The following is a 12,942-nucleotide window of genomic DNA, read 5'->3' as shown; positions in this document are numbered from 1 at the left end:
ATGCAGTCTGTCCATACAGTGCCAATTTTTTTCATCACCTGTAAGATGAGTCAGAGTGTTTTAAATGCCTCACATGCTGCAGATAACAATAGGACTGTCTGACAATTTTGTTCGGTCAAAGGAAACCTTGCTTTTTTCTTTGTTTGTTTGTTTTTTAAAATTAAAATAAAATTAAATTAAAAATGTAATGGTTTGTGAAGAGAAGGTTATTGTTAGGTTTAGGTGTAGGTATGAAATTAATTAGCTGTGTTAATAATTATGTCAGTGGAAGGCACTCAGAAGAAGAGTTAGACAAATGTGTGTGTTGGTGGTGGAGGGTCTTCATTCTGGGTGGTCTAGCTGCTAGCAAGTTAACATAAGTCTCCCTGTTGACCACCAGCCTAGGGAGGTCACACATACATCACACATGTGAGTAAATCTAGACATCTATCCACCCACTGACCCTCACACGTTCACCCAAGGCCAGCTCTCAGAGTATTTCTGAAGTGTGGTTTTTCTACTTGCGCATGGGAGAGAAGCAGACAGTAACATGTTACTATTTATGCTGTACATATGCCCTGTAGCTGCACAGCAGAGTGTTTTTATGGTAATAATACTCAGTGTTAATACGACTACATTGTTATCCTGAATAAACACAAATATTGTTCTTGTCACGTTTTTAAAGTAATGTTCCATTGTTTTTAATTTAATCCCTATACATCACATCTTTAGAATACCTGTACAGAGAAAAGAATGTAAAACTGTTTATTAGGCAATCATTTATAATGGAAGCCAAAAGGTACGTGTTAAAGGTCTGTGTGTCTGTGTGTAGGGGCTGGTGTGTTCTTCTTATCCTGTGCTGAAGGGGAGCAGATCAGTTTTCTGTTTGACTGCATTGTGCGCGGAATCTCCCCCTCCAGAACTCCCTTTGGAATCAAACCGCTGCTGCCAGGTGTGAACGTGTGTGTGTGTGTGCGTGTGCGTGTGTGTGTGTGCCTATGATCATTTGAAAATACTGGCTACAACAGGTTAACAGCTATGACTCCTCATTAGTGTAGGTTTATAAGAATACAGTGTGGCAATACATTAGTAATGAGTACAGTGTCAAATATTAATAACCATCATACAGTTTAATGATGTTTTTAAGGTTGATTCGCATGTGGAGAAAAGTGATTCACTGTGGCAACCCCTGAACTAGGGAAAAGCCGAAATAAAAAGAGAGAATGAGAAAGATACAGTTTAATGATGACAAAATGCTGTATGTCAGTTAATTATGTCCATGTCATTATGCATGTTCTACTGAGCCCAAGCCCTTGCTGTTTTCATTTTCAGTTGTGTACTGGTGAAGGTTATACAGTCCCTCCAGGATTTACGAATTTTGTGATCACAGAAATGAACGCAAAATCATGCAAACTCCATAATATTTGGAGGAGCTTGCAGTTTTTCAAAACTACCGCAGATTTTAGGCCATGACGCGTCATGTGACGACAACACAACACACATTCAGCCAAAGCCGTCTTCAATTCATGTCTAGCATGAGTACAGAGAAAAGGTCTCACTTACCAATAGACATCACTGCAAAAGACCGTGCAAAACAATTTCATGCATTTGCAGTTTCGCCAATTCAAGTAGGTTTCTGCAACAACAAAAAAAGCACAAAAACTCCCCAAGCTGCATCACAAAGTAAAAAAAAAGAGCCACAAAATCAAGCATTTTTGTCTTCAATAAGCACAAAAAAAAACTCTGTGAAATCCTGTACAGGCTGGTAATAGGTCATATACATGTGTTTGATCAGCTAGTTAATTAGAGGCTAACACATGTGTGGCTGCATCAGGCACCTAAGATTTATGGGTATTCCTGTTCTCACACTTCGCACTAGCCAATCAGATCTGAGCTGATCAACTATTCTTACACTCACAGACAGAATAAATAGGGAGTGAGAAGAAGGCAAGGTCAGGGCTAAAGTCTCATCAGAGCCTCCAGCACACTCAATCACTTGTAGTGGAGTACATAGTCTCCCTTTCCTCCCCTTCTTCTCCATCTCTGTCACAGTGCTGTAATAAGAGCAGTTCTGTTCTCCACTGTGCCTGAGTTTATGAAGTCATTGATTAGAAATGAAATCGGCAACAGATGCGTTGGGTCTGCAAATTTCACACACTTCTCAGTTAATTCGCCTTGGAATCAAAATGTGTTGGCTTTGTCATATGACAAAGAAAAATATTTTCCAAAGTTTCCTAAAAGTTGGTTTAATATCCTTTATTAGCATTGTTGTCAAAAGATCAGCAGAGGTCTCTCTGTGTCCATGGTTTCATTTGGCTGTATGCCATCATTCCCATATGCATGGCCTATTAATAGTAGTTAAATGCTAGACAAACACAGAGGTGTTTGCTTCAACACCCCACCCTCTACATTCATCTCCACTGGCTCTGCAGTACAAACATACACTGCGAGAGGGCAGCATTTTTATATTCAAATCCTATCATTACATCTTTACAACAATGTAGAAAAGTATATAACGGATAGCAGGTTGATTAATATATTGAACAGTTTTTATTGATTTTGTGCTACATCACATCGCAACTGTATTCTATTCTACTTAACAACTGAAATCTTCATTATCAGTTATAAAAATAATAATTACCACCTGATTTATTATAGGCTTCAATGCAAATACAGTACTTGCTCTAAAGGGGTGACCTAGATTCATTTGAAAAGCTCATCTTTTGAGAGAAAAAAAAAAAAATTTCTCAAAGAAAATAAAGGTAAGCAGCATAAACCTGAATCTATAAGTCTATAAGTAAGTTTTACTAACAAACTGTTTACAGTCCCTTACCAAAGTATTGGAACGGCAAGGCAAATTCTTTTGTTTTTGCTTTACACTGAAGACATTTTGTTTGAGATCAAAATATGAATATGAGATCAAAATTTCAGCTTTCATTGCCTGATATTTACATCCAGATGTGTTTAAAAACTTTAAAAACTTGTTTGAACCCACCCATTTTTCAAGTGTTCAGTAATATTGGACCATGTAACTGATATGTGTTTCTTGTTGCCCAGGTATGCCCTGTTATTAATAGCTCTGAATGTCTACTCTTGGTTTGAGTTTCAAACTTGGGTTTCACCTGTAAGACTGCATCTATTGTTAAAAATTATAAACTAACATGAAGACAAGACAGCTGTCTATGGGAGAAAAGCAAGCCATTTTAAAGCTGAGAAAACAGGGAAAATCGAGCAGAGCCATTGCACAAGAATTGGGCATAGGTAATACAATATGGAATGTCCTGAAAAAGAAAGAAACTACTGTCGTACTAACAACCGGCCATCGAACAGGTCGGCCAAGGAAAACAACAACAGCTGATGACAGAAACATTGTGAGAGCTGTGAATAAAATCCCAAAAACATCAGAGACATCACCAACCAGCAGTAAGGCCAGATTGGAATTTGCAAAGAAATACAGAGATGAGCCACAAAAGTTCTGGAACCAAGATTAACCTCTACCGAACTGGTGGAAAGGCCAAACTGTGGAGAAAGAATGCATCTGCTCATGATCCAAAACACAGAATCATCAGTCAACCATGGTGGAATTAGTGCCATGGCTTGGGCTTGCATTGCTGGAATAGGATCACTAATCTTTATTTATGATGTGACTCATGATGTACTCGTCAGTGGGTCGCTGATGCAGTTATTGCAAACAAGGGATATGAAACCAAATATTAAGTGTTATTTACTCAATTTTACTTTAAGACTGTCCGTTCCAATACCTTTGCTCACCTTAAAATTGGGTGTTCTGCTACCAAAGGTGCCATGTTCTAAGTTGTTGAACACATCTAGATGTAAATATCAGGAAATGAAAGCTCGAATTGTGGTCTACTGTCTCCTATTCATCTTTTTGATCTCAAACCTAAATGTCTTCAGTGTACAGCAAAAACAATAGCACTGGCCTTGATGTTCCAATACTTTTGGAGGGGCTGTGACATATCTTTTGACAGCCCAGGTGGAATACAGCCCTATAACATAGTGGTGTTGTAAGACCTACATAGTGTGCTGTTTGTCTTCAAACATGATTATTATGAAATATAAGAAAATATGAAAACGTTAATAGTACTTGAATATAGTCTTGCATTTGACCACTTCTATGAATGAACTGCTCAGAGTTTATCCTTGAGTATTTTCTTTGTCTGTTAACTGATGAAATTGCAGATGTTAACAGTATTAAAGTGAATAGGAGGCTCCGCTTAGTGTATCCCAAAATACCTAGATTAAGAGATTCCTGGTGAATTTTCCCATCTGTGTGACTCCCAGAGCCGAGTGCCAGTGCAGCATCAGCAGAGGAGCGACTGAACCAAGAGGCTGAAGAGTTGGAGAAGAGGCTCAGCCTGCTTTCTCATAACGCAGGTGCTTGTTTTTCTAGGTTTTACATGTTAAATATAGGTTTCTACAGTCCCAAGTGGTACAGCAGAAAAGCGTTCATTTTATCACCTTTAATGAGTTAAATCAAGAAAAAAGATTGATGTTATGGTTGCTGGTTACCAAGACTGTGTATTCAGTCTAACTCTCTTTTTCTGTATCTTGTGTTAGCATCCACCTCCAGTTTCAGTTCCACAGTAGCTGGAGATGACCGCAGCATATCCGGGTCCTCCGACTCAGAAACCAGCCACTCGGATTCCAGTATCAGCAGCCGATTGGCCCTGTGGGTGGAGCCGGTTCCCACCACCACAGCTGAGTCCACTAGAACTGCCTCTCATGGAGAGGAGAAGCTGCCAATTAATCCAGCCAGTGGGCCCAAACTGCCATCAAAGCCCACTCTCTCACGGAGACTTCAGGAAATTGGCCGACAGAGCTCCTCAGACAGCGGCATTGCCACAGGAAGCCACTCCTCCTATTCTGGCAGCTTTTCATCCTACACAGGCAGCCTAGACACAGGGAGTCCCAAAGAGGAGTATGGTACTCTGCTCAGCCTACCGCCATTCTCTAGTCCAGAAAAGCATCGTTGTACCTGTCCAGTCAGCCACACCCATGAGTACCAAGTGCCTTCATCACTACGCTACCTGTATGACACGCCCCGCAGTCTTCTTGAAGAAGCCAGAGAGCAGAAAGAAGCTTCAGCCAGTGAACAGACTGAGGAAACAATTAAAGAGCAGAGTGAAGCCTCAGCTGCTGCATGCTCTGTTCCTGAATCTCCCAGAGACTCGGAGGCTCGGGGTTCATCAAGCATGGACACACATTCTGACTGCCTGATTTGCTGTCCCCATCTGACTTCATCTAGAATGCTCTTCACCACCTGCCCCATCTGTGGTGGCTTAAAGGTACGCAACCATTCACACACTAGTGGGTATTACAGAATATCAAGCAGGACTCAAGGTAAATGATCTTATTAATTAGTGGTTAAAACAAATTTGCTATAAAAATATAACAGAAGCCATTTTAATCCTGATTAGAAATAATTAATATTAGAAAGCTGCTGTTCTGTCTGTTTATTTTTGCACTGATCGTTACAGTTTTACCAGATTAGGAAGCATGCCCATAATTAGAGTATTTTAGTCATCTTGAGCCAAAAAATTGCCCAGAACTGAGTTGTATTTTCAAGGTTTCTTGTTTTCTCTCAATTTGCTAAACATTTGTGCAGCAATTTGTGCCACTCAAGTTCAAAGATTTGTGAAAGTTGGAACACCATGGAAAATGCTAATAAAAACAAAGAGGAGTGATTTGTAAATTTACTTTCACTTGTATTTAAAAGAAAAAAACATATAAAGACAAGATATTTGATGTTTTACCTAATCAACTGCATAGTTTTTTGAAGGTAAACATTTATTTTGAAATTGATGCATGCAACACATTCCAAAAAAGTTTGGAAATGGGCAATTTAGGACTAATAGCGATGGGAGGAGTTGAAATAAGAAGGTGACGTGAAACAGGTGAGGCAATCAACTAATCATGGTATATAAGGAGTTTCCAAAAAAATCCTAGTCCTTCAAGAGCAAGGATGGGTACAAGGCTTGCCAATCTGCCAACAGATGCATCAGCGAATAATCCAACACTTTGAGAACAACATTCCCCAAAGACAAATCGGTAGAATTTTGGACATTTCACCTTCTAAAGTGCACAATATAATTAAAAGAGTCAAGCAATCCGGTCAGATCTCGGTGCATAAAGGGCAAGGCCGAAAACCACTTCTGAATACGAGTGCTTTCCGATCCCTCAAACGTCACTGGCTTAAAAACCGTCATGAGTCTGTAATATCTTGACATGGGCTCAGGAAAACTTTGGTAAACTTTTGTCAGTCAACACCATTCGCCGCTGTTAAGGTTTTACTATGCAAAGCAGAAGCCATACAGCAACACTGTCCAGAAGCGCCGTCGACTTCTCTGGGCTCGGTCTTATCTGAGATGGACAGCAGCACAGTGGAATCGTGTTTTGTGGTCTGATGAGTCAACATTTCAAATAGGTTTTGGACAAAACAGCAGTCGTGTTCTCTGGCCCATAGAGGAAAAGGACCAACCAAGCTGTTATCAGCGTCAGATCCAAAAGTCTGTCATGGTATGGGGTGTGTCAGTGCCCATGGCATGGGTAACTTGTACATCTGTGAGGGTACCATTAATGCAGAAAGATATGTACACATTTTGGAGCAACATATGCTGCCATTCAGAGCAGGACAACGCCAAACCACATTCTGCCCGGGTTACAAGCGCATGGTTGCATAAGCAGAGAGTGCGAGTGCTAGCATGGCCTGCCTGCATTCCTGACCTGTCTCAGATTGAGAATGTGTGGCACATTATGAAGCGCAAAATAAGGCAACGAAGGCCTCGTGCAGTTGTGCAGCTAAAGAAATGCATAATGGATGAATCGTGGAAATTCTGCTTGCTAAACTTAACCAACTGGTGTCTTCAGCGCCCAAACGCTTAATAAGTGTTATTAAAAGAAAAGCTGATGATACAAAGTAAACCGTAAATTTTTTTGGAGTGTGTTACAGTCATCAGATTTGAAATTAGTGTATATTTTTGAAAATAAATTAAATTCACAAGTAAAACATCAAATAGTGTGTTAATAATGTGCTTTCAATATAGTACAGTGTGAACTGAATTTTCAAATGACTCTTTTTTCCATACTGTCCCAGATTTTTCCGAATTGGGGTTGTAATATTATTTATTGTCTCAGTTACTTGTTGCAGTCCTGATGTCTCTAATAATCTGATAGTCAGGACTGGCATGTTATATTTACTAAGCTAGTGAATAAAACAAAAAATACTCCATGCAAGAGCAGCAAACAGCAGTAGGTATAAAATAAACAAAAGGTAAAAAGGCCCTAACCTGGGGGCACGGTAGTTTAGTGGTTAGCAGGTTTGCCTCACACCTCCTGGGTTGAGGGTTCAATTCCCACTGCAGCCCTGTGTCTGCAGAGTTTGCATGTTCTCCCTGTACTGTGGGGGTTTCCTCCCCCAGTCCAAAGACATGCATTATAGGCTGATTGGCATTTCCAAAAATGTGTCTGTAGTGTGTGATTGTGCCCTGTGATGGATTGGCGCCCAGTCCAGGGTGTGCCCCATTCCCCCTGGGATAGGCTCCAGTCTCCCCGTGACCCAGTAAGCCAGGCTCCCCGTGACCCAGTAAGATAAGCAGTACAGAAAATGGATGGATGTCTTTATCTGAAAACCTGAGATTTATTGTAGTTGAAAGAGTTCTCCTGGATGATACTGGAAATCTATTTCCACAAACTTCATAAATGAGAGTAAAAACAGCCTGTGAGCTGAAAGTGGATAGCTTCCACAAACCCACAAACTCTCTGGGCAAACAGCTGTAGAAATTGTTTCTTTAGAAGAGACTTCAGCCTGCCTGATCATATTTCCTCTAGCTTGTCTGGTCCCTCTCCCATCTCCCCAAAACATGCTGGTAGGTGGATTGGCTATGCTAAATTGATCTGTTGATGGACCGGTGTATTTTTGAATTGTACCCAACATTCCATGTATAGGCTATGGATTCTCTGTGATCCTGACCAAGATGAATAAATATTGAATGGATAGGAAATTATATACCCACAAATCGAACAAATACACTGTTTGATTTGCGTAATGATTACTTGCTTGAACCCAACTAATTATATATTTTATTCTAGAAAAAAATTCTAAAATGTTAGTGATACCCAGACCATAGTGAGATGCTATGGGTCGAGCAGATAGTGGTGTCATGTTGCATTTAGAGAGGTTTATTCACGGCCACTACAGCAGTTCTGACATGCAAGGACAGGGCATTAGGACCTGCTGTCACCACACTCTTAGGATTTTGACCACTAGCCCTGCAATGTATGACAAGTTAATCGCTACTGATTTGTGTTAAGTGTTCATTCTGTAAGATAACAACATTAAGGTGGCTACTTTGAAAACTCGACCACAGAAATAGGCTACTTACTTTGGGAAGCCTAGCAAAATAGGCTTTTCAAGCACTGCCTAGCAATGTTCTGCTTTTCAGTAATATTTTCTGTCTGCATCATAAGCAGAACATGATGTCGGTGGAGTCCTGTTTTCTTTTCTGCAGCTTCCTAGATTCTAAAGACACCACAAGATAGAAGATTGAAAAATGATTTAATATAGCTCAGACACATGAGCTGCTGGTGGATACAGTTGAAGGTACATCGTGGGAACATTTGAAGCAGGAGATATACGAATCTTTGAACAAATTGTGACAGTTCTAGTCAAAAGATAAATGTGTTGGATAGCACTTATAGCAACACACACACACACAAGTATTCTCTCTCTCATTCTCTCAGTCTTTTGCAGAACATTAGCTTAACAGTTTATTGTGCTATTTGAGTCTTCATTTGAAGACCAGACCTGAATGAATATTATTTAAAAGATAAATGATAAAAGAAGTAGTATAAAAGAGGTATTACATTTTATCTCCTCACCCTCAGTGCTCTTATGAAGCTGTGATCAGATAATGCACAGTAAAATGCTCTTTGATGCTAACATTTCTTTGTGACTCACTGCTGTAATTAACATTTGTTTGCTAGATCAAACAGAAGAATATATACCTCAGATAGACAGCCAATGCTGCACCTTGGTAGTAGCACTGTGTGGAGGAGGTCCATTCTCTCACACAGATCATTTTCATTTTTATTGAGTCTAGGGCTGCAGGTAATGATTATTGTGATAATTAGTCAATCATTTATTTATTAGTGGGGTTGTTTTTTTTAAATACTGTATTTTAGATACCAAATATATTTATTAAAAAATATCTCTGTACAGCATTTCATCCAACTAATACTATTATAGCACTCTTAACTAGTCTTAATTAAATAACTGCAATACGACATTACTGAAATTTATCAGATAATCTGTAAAGTTTAAGAATATTATCAAGTATCCATCAGAGATGTCCAGACTCATGCATGGAGATGGTATTCTGTAATTCTTTCCAGTTAAAGATGAACTATCTAACCAAGTGGTAGCTTGGTGGTTAAGACATTGGATTACTGATGGGAAGGTCATGAGTTCAAATCCCAGCACTGTCAATTGGCTACTTCTGGAACCTTGAGCCTATGGGGATTAATTTCAATCTAAAGTGAAACAGTGACTTGACCATGCAAGATATATTAATAAATAAAATACTTATATTATGTATGCTATTTCTACAAATAGCGTCACCACTTGCTGATATGAGTTGCGTTTTAATGTGAGAATACATTCGTCTCATCAAGTAATCATTGAGTTAAGGCTGCGTTCGTCATTTTTAACACTTCAAGTTGTCATACAAGCTACCAAATTTTTGTCCAAAGTAGCATGAGATGATGTTTTGTGATAGGGCATGAATGCACAGCTGTTAAGCATAATCATGGTTCAACCAAGGACATCATGTTTCCACAGTTTCTCACATTCTTGTAAATGAATGACTACAAATTTAATATTGCTCACATGAAAGCACAAGTTGTGTCATGAGGTCAACAGCGTAGTATAATTTAAAGCATTTCCATACTTTAGAGGAGGTCGTACTGTTTTGTAACATCCAATTTCCATCAAATGCCACAGCGTACTTCACAATACAGACCAACTCATTGATAATGAAATGCATTACCAACTATCGTTATCAACGTTGTCGATTAGTTGTTACGGCCCAAAGTGAGTCACTCACTTCCGAAGCAGAATGGCTGGAAAATGTAGTGCAGGATGTGCTACCTTTTGGAGACAGGATGCGGCCAGATTGAGCGTGTGTAAACAGAATTAAAGGTGTTAAAGGTATACTACAACATTTTTCATCTGATATTTAGTTAGTGCATCTGTATGGACTGTGCTACAGACAGGAGTTTTACCACATATTGAGAAAACAGAAAACATATGCGAAATCTCTAGATTCACTTTTAATGGATGTCGAAGGGCAGATGTTGAATTCTAACAATAAATCTTTATGTAAAATGTATTTTTGTATATCTGTTAGGCATGGAAATCTAAATCCTCCCTTAGTCCTACTTTATACAGTAAGTGAGTTTTTAACTAATTTGATGATTTCTGTTCTTGAACAGAGAGCACCCTTACCTCAGGCAGGAGCTTCACTACAGCCTGGCGTGCCAGGTAGGACATTCTTCATGCTGAACAGCTATGAACAGCTGCACTCTAATGCTTTGTAATTTAATTAGGTTATGTTCACAAGAACCTTCAGGACCATTCAGCACAGTAAAATTCAATTTAACCATTAGGCTACATTTATAACAACATTTTAGAGTCAAAATCAAAATCACACCTCTTGCTATTCATTTCACTGAGAGCATTGGTAAGTGACACCATACACCAACACATGGTAATGCAAGCTGTCCATTTAAAACATTCCCAAGTGTTTAACTTTAGTCTGAATTTTTGAGGTAACCATTTGTTACCATTGCTAACTGCAATGAAATCAGCATTATGCTTCACAGTTTGGTTCATGTTACTATAGAATATGTATTTGCCAGTTTATTAGGTACATCTAGCTTATATCCACACTCCTTGGGCCTTTTACTAGGTACACCTACCATACGTGAAAACGTGAGAGAGAAGTGCTGGCAATCAGTCCTCCGACAGGCTAATGACACATTGTGGTGTTATATATTGGTTGAATGCTGATTGATTGGTAGAGAGTTTTGTCCAGTTGCGTACCCAGAAATGTTTTGATGTGACGTTTTGTCATTTCTTCCATGGGTTTAATCAAGTTCAAAATAATATTGTTCAGTTCAGAGTAATATCGTTCAGAATACATCTGATGTGTGAACAATGAAATTCTCAAATCACGTTCAATGTTCTGTGGGTCCGTATGTTCTAGCCCTGATTTGTTCAAGTTTAAAGGCATGTGCTTATGTTTAAAGACAGTGTTGTAAAATCTCATCTCGGACAAATCTGGAACTTTGGAGGCACAACTACATGGAGATCAATTGCATAATTGAATAGCACACCTAGAAAATTAACTTAAGAATCTGTGTAACCCATATGTTAAAAACTTCCCCGCTTAAATATTGACAAAACCTTTCGACTTAAGCTGCTAACTATGAAAATAGCCCAGCAGTTGTTTACCTATGATTTTTCATGCATAACAATGATTAATGATTAATAGTCTGATTATAGTATATGTAAAACTGCAGGTAAGTAAAAACTTTCTAAAGGTCCCATTTTCAGAACATCAGATGTTACTTCAGCAGGTGGAAAATCGACGAGTCTCATCAGTGATACGTCAGCTCATGCCACCAATCTGGAGTGGAATCCCCAAACAGATAAGCTGCAAAAGGGAAGCCCTAAGAGCTATATAGAGAGTCTGTCTGATCTGTTAGGACATTATTCTCAAGGGAGAACTGGCATAGCACCAATTATACCAAGCCTGCCTGATCTGATAAGGCTTTATTGTCCTCCAGGGAACAATAGCCTGGGATCACCCCAATCTGGTTCATATATCCCGATGGCCTCAGCATTAGCATCACCTCAGTGCCTTTCATCTTGCCAAGTTTATCCCACCGTTCTTTCCCACCATACCTCTCGCTCAACAATCTATGAGAACTGCCTACAATGTAGAAAAGGTCAGGATGGCTGCATGCTGCCCAAGGCTGTTCCTCCAGTAATTAGTAGCTTGAGCCACCCATCTGGACAAAAGAGCACTGGTGGGCAGGGTCACTCTCCCTTTCTCCAGGACCTGAGTGATAGCTGCTGGGGATTAAGTTCAAAGACCCCTCCTGTGGAAGAACCTCCTCATCTTCCTACATCCACCTCCCAGCCACTTTTACAGCTCAGTAATGGAGAAACAACACTGGGAGGTAAGGGATCAACCAAGAGTCTCAGCTAAACTCTTGTGGGCACTCTTGTTGTCTAACCCAAGAGAACAAAACAACACTCACTTCTCGTTTGTATTGCTTTTGAAGATCTTTCCTGAACATTTTCTTCTCTTTTGTGTTTGTTTCTCTCTGACAAAGTAATAAAACATCTTTTCCTCCTGCTGGGTGCATGCCCTCTTCCTTTCTTGGCCTGTTTTCCTTCATTATGCCTGCTGCTTCCACCTCCTCACCCCCCCAACCATTTCATCGAATTATTTCTTGTACTTGCTGTTTTGGAGTTATGGATGGTTAGAGAGAATCTCTGGCTTCTGACAAAAACTTTCAAATTAAGTCAGTGTGGCAGTTATTATTTTAAAGTGATGTGTGGTACGCTCAGTTTTGAGTAATGGTACTCCTTAGGCTAAGGCATTTTGGCAGTATAGCTAGGGCTGCCATCTGAAGCACCAGCCCACAGACTGCTAGACAAATGTTCCAACTATATTCAGAGAGAAGGCTTAGCTGACTCTCTAGCATAGATCTCAACCTACGTTCTCAAGGCATGAGTAAGTGTATAGACTTGTATGGAAAATATCAAGCTAATCCTAAACACTTATATATATATATATGTGGACTGATCGATCTGTTGTGCACCAAGGTCACAAAATACATGAACCTGATCATCACAACACGTACTCCACAACTGAT

The 12,942-nt window shown here is 39.6% G+C and overlaps 1 protein-coding gene across 7 annotated transcripts in view; it reads left to right on the top strand.

Annotated features, from left to right (window-relative positions):
* Positions 1-12,942, top strand: part of LOC108260483 (protein Dok-7) — a 42,707-nt gene that overhangs the window by 12,154 nt on the left and 17,611 nt on the right. For 4 of the 7 annotated variants that reach the window (XR_006981439.2, XM_017460815.3, XM_053677623.1 and 1 more), the window contains exons 5-9: positions 812-931; positions 4,282-4,374; positions 4,558-5,285; positions 10,489-10,537; positions 11,632-12,240. Coding sequence is in view for 6 of the 7 variants with exons in the window: in XM_017460815.3 (XP_017316304.1) it covers positions 812-931; positions 4,282-4,374; positions 4,558-5,285; positions 10,489-10,537; positions 11,632-12,240 (1,599 nt within the window). In the remaining variant the exon portion in view is untranslated. The remainder of the gene's footprint in view (positions 1-811; positions 932-4,281; positions 4,375-4,557; positions 5,286-10,488; positions 10,538-11,631; positions 12,241-12,942) is intronic. The other 3 variants (XM_017460816.3, XM_017460817.3, XM_017460820.3) reach the window with 3 other exon arrangements.

Source organism: Ictalurus punctatus, chromosome 29, assembly GCF_001660625.3.
Source record: "Ictalurus punctatus breed USDA103 chromosome 29, Coco_2.0, whole genome shotgun sequence".
In the NCBI taxonomy this organism is placed as follows: Eukaryota; Metazoa; Chordata; class Actinopteri; order Siluriformes; family Ictaluridae; genus Ictalurus; species Ictalurus punctatus.
The sequence above is the reverse complement of the archived record's forward strand: the minus strand, read 5'-3'. Positions and strand labels throughout refer to the sequence as shown.